The sequence below is a fragment of the Mizuhopecten yessoensis genome, unplaced genomic scaffold, assembly GCF_002113885.1.
Source record: "Mizuhopecten yessoensis strain PY_sf001 unplaced genomic scaffold, ASM211388v2 scaffold10649, whole genome shotgun sequence".
Classification (NCBI taxonomy): Eukaryota; Metazoa; Mollusca; class Bivalvia; order Pectinida; family Pectinidae; genus Mizuhopecten; species Mizuhopecten yessoensis.
Genome location: NW_018408652.1, coordinates 181608 through 197633, shown reverse-complemented (window position 1 = coordinate 197633; position 16026 = coordinate 181608). Strand labels below are relative to the sequence as shown.

Below are 16026 nucleotides of genomic sequence, written 5' to 3'. Positions count from 1 at the left end.
TCTTAAAGCACTTTATCACCTGGGGATAGGGTAAAGTTTACTATAGTTATACAAAGAAAATGATACTTTCGGATATATTTGGTTCATTTTCAATTGGAAATCATTGAAACTTGATAGACATTATAACTTCGAAATGACAGTTTGATACTATGACAGTTTGGGTTTTGGCCATCTTGGAATTCTTCTCCAGACTCAGATAATGGCTTCGAGCAATGTTTGACACATGCACAGAAGCAAAATTATTATTTCAAGAAGAATAAACTGGAAAAGATTAAAAACAATGGCGTACAGAAACCCAGGATTAAAATCATATACCTTCAAAAGAGGGAGGAAACAATCAAGAATAGATTATTTTCTAACAAGCAAATCAATTGATCACATGATGATAAATTCCAGTATAGAATGATGTCCCTTTACAGAAAATGACCACTATGGCTCACCTGTTGTGATTCTCAATTTAGATGAAATTGAAAGAGGAAAGGGATACTGGAAGATGAATTTTGATATAATAAAATCAGATTGTTTCAAAGAAATGTTTAAAGTTTTTTGGAACAATTGGAAAAAAAATATAGAGGACTATGAAAGTAAAATGAACTGGTGGGAACTTACAAAAATAAAAATACGACAATTATGTGTTACATGTAGTCATATAGTTAATAAACCAAAAACATATATAAAAACAATAGAATCAAAATTAAAAGAATTGCAAAGGAAAAAGGATATGGGTTCAATATATAATGAAAGGGAACTTTTAGAACTTACATCAGAAATTCAAACTTATTATAATAATCTTGCAGAGGCTGCAAGAGTAAGGTCAAGGGTACAATGGAACGAGGAGGGTGAAAAATCTACTCGTTACTTTTTCAATTTAGAAAAATTGAGAGCACAAAATAAACAATGGTCATCAATTAAATGTGAAAATGGACAATATAGTTCGGATATAGATACCATCTTAAAAGAACAAGTAAAATTTTACCAAAAATTATTCTCATCTGAGGGTTCGGATGAACGAGAGGCAGCAAAACTTTTAATGAATATAGACACCAAATTAACAGAGATGGAAAAGAAAAACTGTGATAAAATTCCGACAGAAGAAGAAATTCAAAAAGTTATCAAAACTCTGAAAAACAATAAAGCTCCGGGTAGTGATGGCATTATCTCAGAATTCTATCAACTTTATTGGCATAGCATCAAAAAGGAGTTTACACAAGTAATTGAAGAAATATTTATTACCAAAAAACTATCATCGTCACAGTATAGGGGGATAATTAGACTCATGTACAAACAAGGGGAGAGAGAGGATATAGCCAATTGGAGACCAATCACACTACTTAATACAGACTATAAAATCATAGCTAAGACAATTGCAGAGAGAATTAAACCTATATTACCAAATGTCATTCATAGCGACCAAAGAGGCTTTATTAAAGGTAGAAATATTGAGGAATCTATACGATTGCTATCCGATATTATCGAATATACCGATATAGAAAAGAAGGGAGGGATAATAATTTTTCTAGATCAACAGAAAGCATTTGATAGAGTAGAATGGAGCTGGTTAGAGAACAGTTTAAGGAAATTTAATTTTGGAAAAACAATGATAGAGTACATTAACATGACCTACAAATATTCCAAAAGCTGTATTCTAACAAATGGCCATATGTCCAATTTCTTTAACCTATCACGCTCTGTAAAACAAGGATGCCCTTTGGCTCCAATTTTATATATAATTCAGGCAGAGGCACTTGCCTGCTCCATAAGGAAAGATAAAAATATAACAGGTATTGACCTCCCAGAAGTAAATAATATAAAAATCCAAGCAAAAATAAGCATGTTTGCAGATGATTCGCAACTGTTTCTAGGTAAAGAAAATTCATTGCCGTTTTTATTCAAGATTTTAGAAAAATATGAGAAAGCATCAGGTGCACGGGTAAATAAAAAGAAAACAAAAGGTCTGTACATAGGCAGCTGGAAGCAAAGACCCCCAAACTATACAGATATATCATGGGTCAGAGACAATATCAAGGTATTAGGAATATTTCATGGTTATAGTATAGATAAAACAAGGCTATGGGAGAGTAAAATTAAAAAAATTGAAAACAGAATCAATACATGGAAAGTGAGAAATTTGTCATTAGAAGGGAAAACTCTAATAATTAAATCCCTTCTATGCTCTCAGTTAACTTATGAATTAGCACAAAACACCATACCTGAAGAATATTTACAAAAAATAAACAAATTAATATATAAATTTCTTTGGGGTAGTAAAATAAATAAGGTGGCAAAAGAAACTGTGTATTTAGAAAAGGGGCAGGGAGGGTTAAATATGACAGATATAGAGATAATTGTTACAATGAATAGAATCAAACTAATATATAGAGTAATTCATAGTGAAATACAGACGTGGAACATACTAGGTAAACACTTTCTGCAAAGCTATGACAGAGCTTACAATACAGATTATTTCTTATGTAGATGCAGCAACACTCATAATTTGGAGTTGAAAAAAATTCCGGCAATTTATCGGGAGGGAATTTGGCATTGGCAAAAACTGCAAAAAAAAGTACCTGTAAGCAGTGCAGAAGATGTCCTTAACCAAAACCTATTTGGGAATCATAATGTATTATTTAAAAATAATCCACTTTTTTTCAAAAATTGGGCAAGGAGTGGAATAACAAAGATAAAACATATCTGGAATGTTGTACAAAATAACTTTATTTCATCAGAACAATTACTGGAAAAGTTAAAAAGTAAAAATAACTGGATATCGGAATTCTCAAAAATCAGAGGGGCCCTTCCGTCAGGGTGGAAAAACATACTACAAAATAATAATGAAAACAATATTAGTGCCTTTAAAATTTCAGATGACTTAGTTTTCACTTATAAAAACAGCATTTTAGCCATGAACAAGTGTTTTAACAAAATAATTAAATATATATTGTATCAAAATAGTAAAGAGATAAAATCCCTTCAGAAATGGAATGATCTTTTTGCATTGGACTGGAATGCCATCTGGCTCTCTATAAATAACACTATCATTGACAGGAAAATCAAGGATTTTCAGTGGAGAAGCCTACACAGAATTTTAACCACTGAATATAAACTTAAACAAATGCAGAAATCAAATGGTCTATGCAACTTCTGCAAAGAAGTACATGAAACCCAACAACATCTCTTTAGTGGGTGCAGGTTTAGTGAAACAATTTGGTTCAGGATAGAACAATTACTAAATGAAAGTCTAGCAACAAGCAATGTTCATATTAGGTTAACAGAAAAGGAAAGAATCTTTGGTGTCTCAGAATATAATGATAATATAAATAAACTATGTAATCTAATCATATTTCAGTCTAAATGGCTAATTTGGAAGGCAAGAAATCTACAGAAATTTGAAAATGAAGATCAAATTCCACTATCATTATTTAATAGGATAACAAACCAATTGAAAAATACAGCGGATAATATAATAAGTGCAAACAGACAAAATTATACATTCATTGCTTTAATTCATTCATTGAAATCACAGCTATAGCTATAATTAATATAAATACAATTATGTTGCTACTGTAATGAATAAGTACAAAAAGAATTGTGAGTCTTTATAAATTTACCTACTCTGATAATGAAAATAATGAGTGAATGAATGAGCCTGTGTGATAATTGGAATGAAAAGGAAATAATATATAGTTTACATGGAATGCAAGAATAGCATATATTCATTGTACTTTTTAGTTTTTGTTATTTTAATCTGATGAAAATTTATATAATATATATAAAACAATGTATACCTAATAAGAATGAAGTAGGATGATGTATAGAACAATGTATGCAGGTAACAAGACGAAAAATGATGTAGGGATATGTAAAACAATGTATGCTTTATTACAAGATGAAGAATGATGTAGGGATATGTAAAACAATGTATTCTGGGTATAGGATGAAGAATGATGTAGCGATATGTAAAACAATGTATACCTAATAAGAATGAGGTAGGATGATGTATAAAACAATGTATGCTTGTTATAAGATGAAGAATGATGCAGTGATATGTAAAACAGTGTATGCTGGTTATAAGATGTATATAAAAATATGCAAGTTATTGAAATAAAACATGTTGAAAGAAAAACAATGGTGTACACATCCATAGTGTTATATTATAAATAACTTTGCCACAGGCCTGATTGTTCTCTTCAACAACACTTTGTATGTTTGTCGTTTATCATGTTTATTTTAACATGATTAACAAAATATGCGACCTTTTTATCACTAAAAGCTCAAAACAAATATCTTTCTCTTTTTAGATGATATAGTCAGCTCACAATTTTGTTGCTTATTACCAGTTAGTAGTATGTAATTTATGTTCAGTATAAAAAGATGCAAATCTTCCAAATGGCAAATTACAATACACAAAATTTCTTCATTAGTATTTGATAGGACAGCTGTTATCGTTTTAGCCAGTAACCTTACTTAAATAAACCAAAAATAATTCCAACAGCTCGTTCTACTGTAATAGGAAAGAAAGAAGTGGAAAGATGAGGTGCCCCTGCTGGGATCAAACCCTAAACCCCAGGTTCTGGTGGCCAACGCTCTACTTCTGAGCTAAAGGGACATGTCCTGTCAGCTGACTGACAGAACCACTATTTGTACATAGTACATATACTACCCAGATCTTTCATACTACTTTTGCATTACATTACAAGTTAACTTTGTTACAAAATGATTTTTTTTTAATATTTGGTAACATTGATAACATCAGTTTTTACATAACTCAGGTGACCGTTAATTAGGCCCATGGGCCTCTTGTTATAGTATAGTAGTGTCACCTTGCATACACGTTGAACAAATGATAACCGGTTTGACAGGTAATGCATTTTTTTTATACCCAGCGAGACCAATATTCGTTACCATGCAAGTACATTCTAACATGTCGGCACTTCCATAGGTACGATGTTTTTTAATCTCAATCGAAAGCTTTTAACTTAAACTGTCAGCTGTTGCAATGTCTGCTTCCAATGAAGCAAAATGATAGAATCATTGTATTTGTGTGGTAGCTTCCTGGGATGGATCCTGACAAAGTTTTGGATTTTGTGGGGGGGGGGGGGGGGGGAATTTAGAAAACGGAGGTCACAGGGGTCAAATTGTTTGAAAAAGACAGAGACATGATATTTTGCCAGCAGCCTGCAGCTGCCTGGTATTGAAACTACAAAGCAGTTGGTAAAATCATAAACAGCAAAATCCATTGAAAAAACTTGCCTTGTCTTCAACCAATTTCTCTTACAATGAATGTAAAACTCAAATTGATCTCTAGAAAATCAGGCATATATATATGAATGAAAATGAAATATAATTTCATATTACTTTGAAAATATGATCAACTCATGGAATTATGTTGTACAACATAATCCTTCAAAATGTAATTTATAGTTCATTTTATTGTAAATATAAAACACAAGAAACAAGAAAACCAAACATAGTTTTGATGCTTGCATGTTCTGATGTAATGTGTATTTATATAGATATTCTATATATGTATATGTACAGTTAGCCTCTTTATCTATTTGATATCTGTAAACTGAATAATGTACCACAAATAAATCTTAATATTAATAATAAAAAAGTGATATTGCAATTTTGAAGGATTTAATGCTTGTCGTATGGATTATCTATACTTTTACAGAGATTTACAAAAAGTATAGTAAATATAAACAATATTGACACCTAGAATCTTTATATACAGTGTATGTTTCTGTACCTCATCATTGGCACTACGGAAAACCATCGGTCAGTTCGAACAAAATCAAATAAATATTGATGAACCTGTTCGGATTATACGAAATTATGCTTCAGAAAATAAGCGTGAGTTCGAACTATCGGCAAAAATTTCAGCAAAGTGTAAATCAAGTCACAAACATATACCCGACATATTTATCCAATGTAAGGTCGAAACGTAACAAAGACGGCCTGGCATAGAACAATGGCACATTTATAAATGGGTAAAATGATAGTATATTATTTAATTCGATGTTAATTGATCATTAATCATTAAACTTTCTTCATTTCGAGATAATTATGATCGCTATTGCGAAGCAGAGGCCATTGTGTAGGCCCCAAAACAGTACACGTTTTATTTGTGACACAAAAGTTAGACTACCTAGTTTGTATCAGATACCTAAATATGGAGTCTCTGCGTGGTTAGGTTTTATTTGAATCAGAAACTATTTTATATATTATTTCGTAATGAATGGTCTGTTTAATAAATTGAAAACGAAGTCTACATAACCTGTTGCGTTTACAAAGGGCTATTGTAAATATAGGTCTATATGTTAGTAAAATTAGGTAAGAACATCAACATGTCTGCTTTTAAATTATAAGTGATATTGTCCTAATACCTACCAAACTTATTTGACACCTTCAAAATAACCCATCGCTATTGGGACACCTGTGGATTGTTTGGACTTGGACATGAATGCTAATCACGTCATGTCACGGCTGGGCGGCCGATCCCTACCGCGTTATCTCGCGTGTCCCTCCCTACCTGGTGTGAGCTGGGCAATAATTTAGGGATGTCTGGATGCAATTAAATAATCAAAATGCTTAGTTAACACTGTAATTGATAATACACAGGCGATTTCTTAGTTTGCCATACAGCGTGACATCAGTTCGTACTGATCGCATGTTATTTATACATTGCCGGGGCCTAAGTTGCAATTGGCTGTCTCATGCACGATGTATTTTTCAAACAATGTAAAAAATGAATCAACGCTACAACCTGTGACATATATTTATGGTTTGTCTGGCACAGCTGTACTGCAATGCTCACACATACACCCCATTACCCTAAACGTGTCTGTTGATCAAAGTATTGGCATTTTTCCGGGGCCAATCGCCGCGAGCTTTCAATGGAGTTTGCCGAAAAAAATCTTACTTTACGTTCTTCCTTTGACAAGTTCGGACTATCCGAAACAGGGTCAATCAGAGTTTGAACTATCACTAGCTAGAAAATTATAGTTTTTATTGAAAAAAATATGTGTTCGAACTATCAGCCGATTCGAACTGACCGGAGGGTTACCGTAACTGTACTTATGTTGTAACCGCAGCATTAATCTTATTGTAGGCTCTCACACTGGCGATGACTTTACATGAGAAGGGAAGGGCAGCTCTGAAAAAGCAGGAGTATGGCCGTGCTCTACTGCTGTTGTTGGAAGCCGATAAGGAATTTAGGTAAGAGCAACTTATACCTCAAAATCCGACTACTAGTACTCAAATACCCTCATCTGTCAAACAGTACACTTGGTCGCTACAGTGTTCTTATATATTCTTTTAAAAGTAACCAGTTATAATGACCTGGTATATGCTATTTTTCAAAAGGACATATATTGGTAAAACAAGCATCAATTACAAATATGGTATCGGGATTGGCCTCTTTTAATGAGAATATTTCGCCATGGTTACCTAAATATTTGGGTGAGTGTTTACAGACTTACATGCCCTCTGGGTCTCTTGTATTTGAATTATTACAGAAAGTGTCGAGCAGATATCCTGAATGCTGTTGACAACTATGCTGTCCTTTGTCTAGATATCGTTTGGTGCTATCTGTGTCTGAGAAATGTTGAAGACTTACATGATGCAGGTAATAATTATTAGCTCACCTGGTCCGAAGGACCGATGAGCTTATGCCATGGCACGGCGTCCATCGTCCGTCCGCCAACTTTTCCTTTAAAACACTACTAGTCCTGAACGGCCCAGTAGATTTTGACTAAATTTGGTCTAGGGCACTGTTAGTTTTGTATAAACGGTGGCTGTGGCTGTATGGATTCTTCATATTTGGCTGGTAGCTTCCTTGGATAGAGCCCGACAAAACTTGAGAATGAAAATGACCGTGACCTACTTGAAGGTTGCAGGGGTCAAATGTGTCAAACACTTCAAACGACTTCTTCTGAAGAACTTAAATGTATAGAATTTGAATATTTGGCTGGTTGCTTCCTGGGATAGAGCCCAACAGAGTTTAAAAAAGGAAATGGCCTTGACCTACTTACAAGGTAACAGGGATCAAATATGTCAAACAATTAAACAACTTCTTCTGAATAATCTTAGAGCATAGATTTATAATATTTGGTAGCTACCTACGGATGGCATCTGACAAAGTTTGAAATGAAAATAACCTAGAACTCTGCAAAAAACGATACAAATCACCTATTTTGAGACGGCTTCAAAACTTCCTATTCAGTCCTGTTTGATGTGGTAGAACGGACGGAATGTTGGACACTTTTTGGAAATTTTATTCTAGAAAGTGTGATTTGAGGCTATTTGATTTTCTGAATATGGACTAAATACGCCACAGTGACTACTACTGACCGCTTACTATACATGTGGTTACGTAAACCTGGATCTCTATACCCGTCAAGTTGTAGGTGCTTGAACTGAGTTCTATACATTTGTTAGCATTGTCAGCTTAACCATGCCTGGAGCAGACAAATCTACTGGAGTTAATTGACAAGAGGTAGCTCGCTAAGTAAAGATAGACGTTAAAGTGGATTCGGCAGTGAGATGAAAGACAGAAGGACAGTGGAAGATAGATTAGACAAAGTTCTTTCCTCTATGCTTACTCGGGAATATCTCAACAGGAAGATTACCCAACTGAAGGAAGACATATGTGCGGAGAATAAAGAAATCAGAGATCACCTGGAGGGAAGAATTCTAGACCTAGAGACAGACAATGAAGATCTCCGGAAAACTGTTGAAAGTTTAGAAGGAGAAATCGCAAGATTACATGCAGGGAAAGAAAAGGCAGAAAACAAAGTAAACGACCTTGAGCACCACGGAAGGAAAGATTCTCTATGGATGATGGGTCTGGAAAATACATCAGAGAAGGAATCGGTTGAAGAGTGTGTGGAGAAAATTGTTGATTTTGTGACGGACAAATTAAGTGTAAATCTGACGAGGAATGACATGACATTGCCCCAATATTAGTATGTTGTCAGGTAGTAGTCTGAGTCATTACCCCAATGTTAGTATGTTGTCAGGTAGTAGTCTGAGGCATTTCCCCAATGTTAGTATGTTGTCAGGTAGTAGTCTGATACATTACCCCAATATTAGTATGTTGTCAGGTAGAAGTCTGAGTCATTACCCCAATATTAGTATTTTGTCAGGTAGTAGTCTGAGACATTACCCCAATATTAGCATGTTGTCAGGTAGTAGTCTGAGACATTAGTTGAAAGTTTAGAAGGAGAAATCGCAAGATTACATGCAGGGAAAGAAAAGGCAGAAAACAAAGTAAACGCCCTTGAGCACCACGGAAGGAAAGATTCTCTATGGATGATGGGTCTGGAAAATACATCAGAGAAGGAATCGGTTGAAGAGTGTGTGGAGGAAATTGTTGATTTTGTGACGGACAAATTAAGTGTAAATCTGACGAGGAATGACATGACATTGCACCAATATTAGTATGTTGTCAGGTAGTAGTCTGAGGCGTTACCCCAATATTAGTATGTTGTCAGGTAGAAGTCTGAGACATTACCCCAATCTTAGTATGTTGTCAGGTAGTAGTCTGAGTCATATTACCACAATATTAGTATGTTGTCAGGTAGTAGTCTAAGTCATTACCCCAATATTAGTATGTTGTCAGGGAGTAGTCTGAGTCATTACCCCAATATTGGTATGTTGTCAGGTAGTAGTCAGAGACATTACCCCAATATTAGTATGTTGTCGGGTAGTAGTCTGAGTCATATTACCCCAATATTGGTATGATGTCAGGTAGTAGTCTGAGACATTACCCCAATATTGGTATGTTGTCAGGTAGTAGTCTGAGACATTCCCCCAATGTTAGTATGTTGTCAGGTAGTAGTCTGAGACATTCCCCCAATGTTAGTATGTTGTCAGGTAGTAGTCTGAGACATTCCCCCAATGTTAGTATGTTGTCAGGTAGTAGTCTGAGGCGTTACCCCAATATTAGTATGTTGTCAGGTAGAAGTCTGAGACATTACCCCAATCTTAGTATGTTGTCAGGTAGTAGTCTGAGTTATTACCCCAATATTAGTATGTTGTCAGGTAGAAGTCTGAGTCATTACCCCAATATTAGTATGTTGTCGGGTAGTAGTCTGAGTCATATTACCCCAATATAGGTATGTTGTCAGGTAGTAGTCTGAGACATTCCCCCAATATTAGTATGTTGTCAGGTAGTATTCTGAGTCATTACCCCAATATTAGTATGTTGGCAGGTAGTAGTCTGAGTCATTACCCCAATATTAGTATGTTGTCGGGTAGTAGTCTGAGTCATATTACCCCAATATAGGTATGTTGTCAGGTAGTAGTCTGAGACATTGCGCAAATATTAGTATGTTGTCAGGTAGTAGTCTGAGACATTCCCCCAATGTTAGTATGTTGTCAGGTAGTAGTCTGAGACATTGCGCAAATATTAGTATGTTGTCAGGTAGTAGTCTGGGACATTACCCCAATATTAGTATGTTGTCAGGAAGTAGTCTGAGTCATATTACCCCAATATTGGTATGATGTCAGGTAGTAGTCTGAGACATTACCCCAATATTAGTATGTTGTCAGGAAGTAGTCTAAGTCATATTACCCCAATATTAGTATGTTGTCAGGTAGTAATCTGAGACATTACCCCAATATTAGTATGTTGTCGGGTAGTAGTCTGAGTCATATTACCCCAATATTGGTATGGTGTCAGGTAGTAGTCTGAGTCATTACCCCAATATTAGTATGTTGTCAGGTAGTAATCTGAGACATTACCCCAATATTAGTATGTTGTCAGGTAGTAATCTGAGTCATTATCCCAATATTAGTATGTTGTCAGGTAGTAGTCTGAGACATTACCCCAATATTGAAATTTTTATATTCTTTCTTTGTAATCTTTCTCTCTTTCTTTGTTGTTCTTTCTTTTCTCCAGTCTATCTGCCATATCTTTTCTCTTGGGCTGGAGATGGTGGAACCAAACGCTTTAATGGGAAAGTGGAGGGTGTGAAGATTATCTCGGCTAATGTGCAAGGGCTTTAGAATAGAGAAAAGCGTAAAGATGTGTTCCCACATCTTAGAGATACTTAAACCACAATTTTTACTGTTTACAAGATAAGCATTTCATAGAAGATAACGAAGAGCTCATCAAATGAATGGGGATATGATTTATATTATTTGTCCTTTTGTGGAAACTCTCTTGGGGTAGCTGTTCTTTTTAGTAATAACTTTGAGTGCAAAGTTTATAAGGAAAAGAAAGACACATGAGGGAAGTGGACAAAGTGTTTACAGATCAAACCCAGGCGGTGCTTCGCACCATTTTGGGGTTTGATCTGTAAACACTTTGTCCACTTCCGGTGCTTCCCCATGCGTGAAAGCCTTCTGGGAAATTAAGGCCCCATACTGTCTACAAAAATATGATAGTAAACCCTTTGGTATCTGTAATTATTAGCTCACCGGGTCCGAAGGACCAAGGTGAGCTTATGCCATGCCGTTGCGTCCGTAGTCCGTCTGTACATCAACAATTTCTTTAAACAACTTCTTCTTAACCACTGATTGAAATTCTTCAACTAAATTTGACTGGAAGCATCCTTAGGTGGTGGTTATTCAAAATTGTACAAATGGTTGGGCTGACCTCCCAGGGGACTGAGGGGCAGGGCCCAAAGGGGTCAATTTGGCTATATTGCTTTAAGCGACTTCTTCTCTGGAACTAAGAGATGGATATCAACCATATTTGACTGGAAGCATCCCTAGGTAGTGGTGATTCAAAATTGTACAAATGGTGGGGCTGACCCCCTAGGGGGCTGAGGGGCGGGGCCAAAAGGGGGGAATTTGACTATATTACTACAAACGACTTCTTCTGTAGAACTATGCACTGGATATCAATCATATTTGATCAAAAGTATTCATGGGAGGCAGGGATTCAATGTTGTACAAATGGTGTGGCTGACCCCCCAGGGGGTTTAGGGGCGGGGCCAAAAAGGGTCAATTTGGCTATATTGCTTTAAGCGACTTCTTCTCTTGAACTAAGTGATGAATATCAACCATATTTGACTGGAAGCATCCCTAGGTACTGAGGATTCAAAATTGTACAAATAGTGTGGCTGACCCCCCAGGGGGCTGAGGGGCGGGGCCAAAAGGGGTCAATTTGGCTATATTGCTTTAAGCGACCTCTTTGGAACTAAGAGATGGATATCAACCATATTTGACTGAAAGCATCCCTAGGTAGTGGTGATTCAAAATTGTACAAATGGTGGGGCTGACCCCCCGGGCTAAGGAGTGGGGCCAAAATAAGTTTATTTCTTGGAAATGGTTGAGATCCCCACCATATAACCATATATACAATTGCTGAGTATAAAGAGAATAATGCACATTTGCTTCCAGGATGGCCCTAGGGTCTGGCCCCACCCTATGAGACATAGTCCCACTGTCATAACTTTGAAACAGTTGAGATCCCCACCCCAAAACTATATATACAAATACTAGGCATAAAGAGACGAATGTAGATATGATATTAGAATAGACCTTGGAGTCTGACCAATCCCCTAGGGACCTAGTTTCTTAGTCACAGCATGGAAACAGTTGAGATCCCCACCATATCACCATATACACAATTGCTGAGTATAAAGAGATGAATGCGCATATACTTCCAGGATGGCCTTGGGGTCTGCCCCACCCTTGGATATTTCACCCCTTGGTCATAACTTCGAAATGGTTAAGATCCCCACCCCAAAACTACATATATAATTGTTGGGCATAAAGAGACGAATGCAGTCATGATATTAGAATTGAACCCCGGGTTTGCCCCACCCTAGCAGACTTAACCCTTGAGTCATAACTTTGAAACGGTTGAGATCCCCAACCCAAAACTACAAATACAAATGCTGGGCAAAAAGAGACTGGCCACAACCCTAGGGACCTAGTTTCTGAGTCGCAGCTTGGAAACAGTTGAGATCCCCACCCCATAACCATACATTAAATTGCTGGGCATGAAAAATCTAATACAGATATGCTATAAGGATTGGCCTTGGGGTCTGGCATATTCCCTTGCCCTTGCCCTTGCATTTGGATCTCATTTGGAGAATATTTTGCTTGGATACCCTTGGCCTCTTGTTACAGTCTACTAGTGAAAAATCATGAATTCTCCATTTGATAAAAACATATCATATTCCAGTGAAAATATACGAAATATTTTATCTTCACATGTGAATTCAGATGTCACTCTCAGTATGGTCCAATCTGAACGGTGCATTCTATTCTGTGCGTAGATTTTTAGTTTCAAGTTTAGATGAAGCAACGGCAGAATAAGTGATTGTGTGTTCCACCTATATATGTAGTATACATTATTGTTTTACATAACTACTCTATTTATATCATTTTTGTCTGGAAATCTTACCAGATAATAGCAGCAAACGGCAAAATTGCAGTAAAAACCCATTCAAAATGGCACTCTGTATTGTTGTCAATTATAATTAAAAAAATTCAAGTACAGAGAGGTATGCAGGATGTGTTCCTCGAGCTTGTTGGACTGTCAGTTAGTCCAGCAGCTTAGCAGCATTTCCTTGTTAGCGTTAGATATAGAAATAGAAGGTTCACACATTACACTAATAAATAGCTTTGGGCCCAACCAAGATAGTCCTGATTTTGATGCAAAAATTTCTGACACGATTGAAGACTTTGATTATACGCATGTTATTATTTGTGGTGATTTTAACCTTGTTTTAAAACCCGAACTCGATTATGACAACACCTATAGAAACATAAACAATCCAAAATCCAGAGACAAGGATTAGATATAATTGATAATTTTGGTCTTGTTGATATCTTTAGAGAACAACACGAAAATGTTAGGAGATATACTTGGAGAAAAAAGAACCCGGTTAAACAGGCACGACTAGATTTTTTTATAGTTTCAGAAAGTTTACTATCTAGTATTAATCACACAGATATAGATCCTGGTTATAGGTCTGATCATTCATTTCCCAAGATATTAGTATTGTTAAATGAATTAAAAAGAGGTAGAGGGACATGGAAACTTAATCATTCACTTCTACATGATTCAGAATACTTCAAAATAGTTAATAATTGCATCAATGATGTAAAGAAACAATATTGCATACCAACTTATCATTTGAACAATATTGAAAACATCCCTACTTCTGAGAGTCAATATACTATTGATGGCCAGTTATTTTTGGAAACTTTGCTTATGGAAATTCGAGGGAAAACAATATCTAATGCATCATATAAGAAAAAACAACAAAACTTTGGGGAAGATAATCTTATTTTTTTTTATAAAAGAGCTTGAGGCCCAGGAAAATGTTAATTTAGATGAATTAAATGGGAGAAAAAATGATTTAGAGAAGATATGATCACATCAGATTAAAGGCAGTATTATCAGATCACGGGCGAAATGGGCAGAAGAAGGGGAAAAACCTACAAGGTATTTTTTTTTAATTTAGAAAACAAAAACTATATATCAAAAATAATACCAAAATTACAAACCGACAATAACAACATAATAACAAAACAGGAAATCATATTAGAGGAAGTTTGTTCATTCTTAAAAAATCTTTATGCTGTCTCTAACAACACAGATAATAATATACAGAATGCAAACTTGACATGTTATCTTAATAATAATGAAATGCCTAAACTATCTGGAGAGGAGTCTGATAGTCTAGAAGGGGGAATTACATATAAAGAGGCAGGACAAACTTTAAAATTAATGAAAATAATGAAAGCCCAGGGTCAGATGGATTTACAACAGACATTTTTAAATGCTTTTGGGGAAAATTGGGGGAGTTTATAGTCAGATTAATCAATTTTGGTTATCGTACAGGACAAATTTCTATAACGCAGAGACAGGGAATAATAACTTGTATACCAAAAGCAGATAAACCAAGGCATTTCATTAAAAATTGGAGACCCATATCACTATTGAACATTGTGTAAAAAAATGCATCAGGAACATATAGCTAATAGGATAAAAACTGTTCTCATTAAATTGATAAATGATGATCAAACTGGTTTTCTTTCGAGTCATTTTATAGGAGTAAATGCAAGATTAATATATGATATTATGCATTATACTGAGGAAAATGACATACCTGGCATGATATTGATGATTGATTTTGAGAAGGCATTTGATTCAGTGTCTTGGTTATTTATTAAAAAAGTTCTACTTCTCCTTGGTTTTGGTAATAGCATTGTAAACTGGTTTAAAACTTTACATAATAATGTTCATTCAGCTATAAATCAGGGGGGAAACATATCATCATTCTTTGATATCAGGAGGGGCTGTCGACAGGGGGATCCGATCGCACCGTATCTGTTTATTAGGTCACCTGAGCTTTAGCTCAAGTGACCTATTGCTATCCGTTTTCGTCCGTCGTCGTCCGTCGTCCGTCGTCCGTTAACATTTTACATTTCAAACTTAAAGTCAAGTTCTGCTGGGCCGATTGAACTGAAAGTTGGTAGGAATGATCGCCTCATGGTCCTGACAAAGTGTTGTTATTTTTCGGGTCGATCAGAAATCCAATATGGCCGCCACGGCCGCCATTTTGAAAACCTATTTCAAACTTAAAGTCAAGTTCTGCTGGACCGATTGAACTGAAAGTTGGTAGGAATGATCGCCTCATGGTCCTGACAAAGTGTTGTTATTTTTCGGGTCGATCAGAAATCCAATATGGCCGCCACGGCCGCCATTTTGAAAACCTATTTCAAACTTAAAGTCAAGTTCTGCTGGACCGATTGAACTGAAAGTTGGTAGGAATGATCGCCTCATGGTCCTGACAAAGTGTTGTTATTTTTCGGGTCGATCAGAAATCCAATATGGCCGCCACGGCCGCCATTTTGAAAACCTATTTCAAACTTAAAGTCAAGTTCTGCTGGACCGATTGAACTGAAAGTTGGTAGGAATGATCGCCTCATGGTCCTGACAAAGTGTTGTTATTTTTCGGGTCGATCAGAAATCCAATATGGCCGCCACGGCCGCCATTTTGAAAACCTATTTCAAACTTAAAGTCAAGTTCTGCTGGACCGATTGAACTGAAAGTT

General features: G+C 35.9%; 1 protein-coding gene across 5 annotated transcripts in view; it reads left to right on the top strand.

Annotated features, from left to right (window-relative positions):
• LOC110461663 (NEDD8 ultimate buster 1-like) overlaps positions 1–16026 on the top strand; it is a 105271-nt gene that overhangs the window by 21828 nt on the left and 67417 nt on the right. For all 5 annotated transcript variants that reach the window (XM_021515229.1, XM_021515232.1, XM_021515228.1 and 2 more), the window contains 2 exons: positions 7112–7218; positions 7518–7627. In XM_021515229.1, the coding sequence (XP_021370904.1) occupies positions 7112–7218; positions 7518–7627 (217 nt within the window). The remainder of the gene's footprint in view (positions 1–7111; positions 7219–7517; positions 7628–16026) is intronic.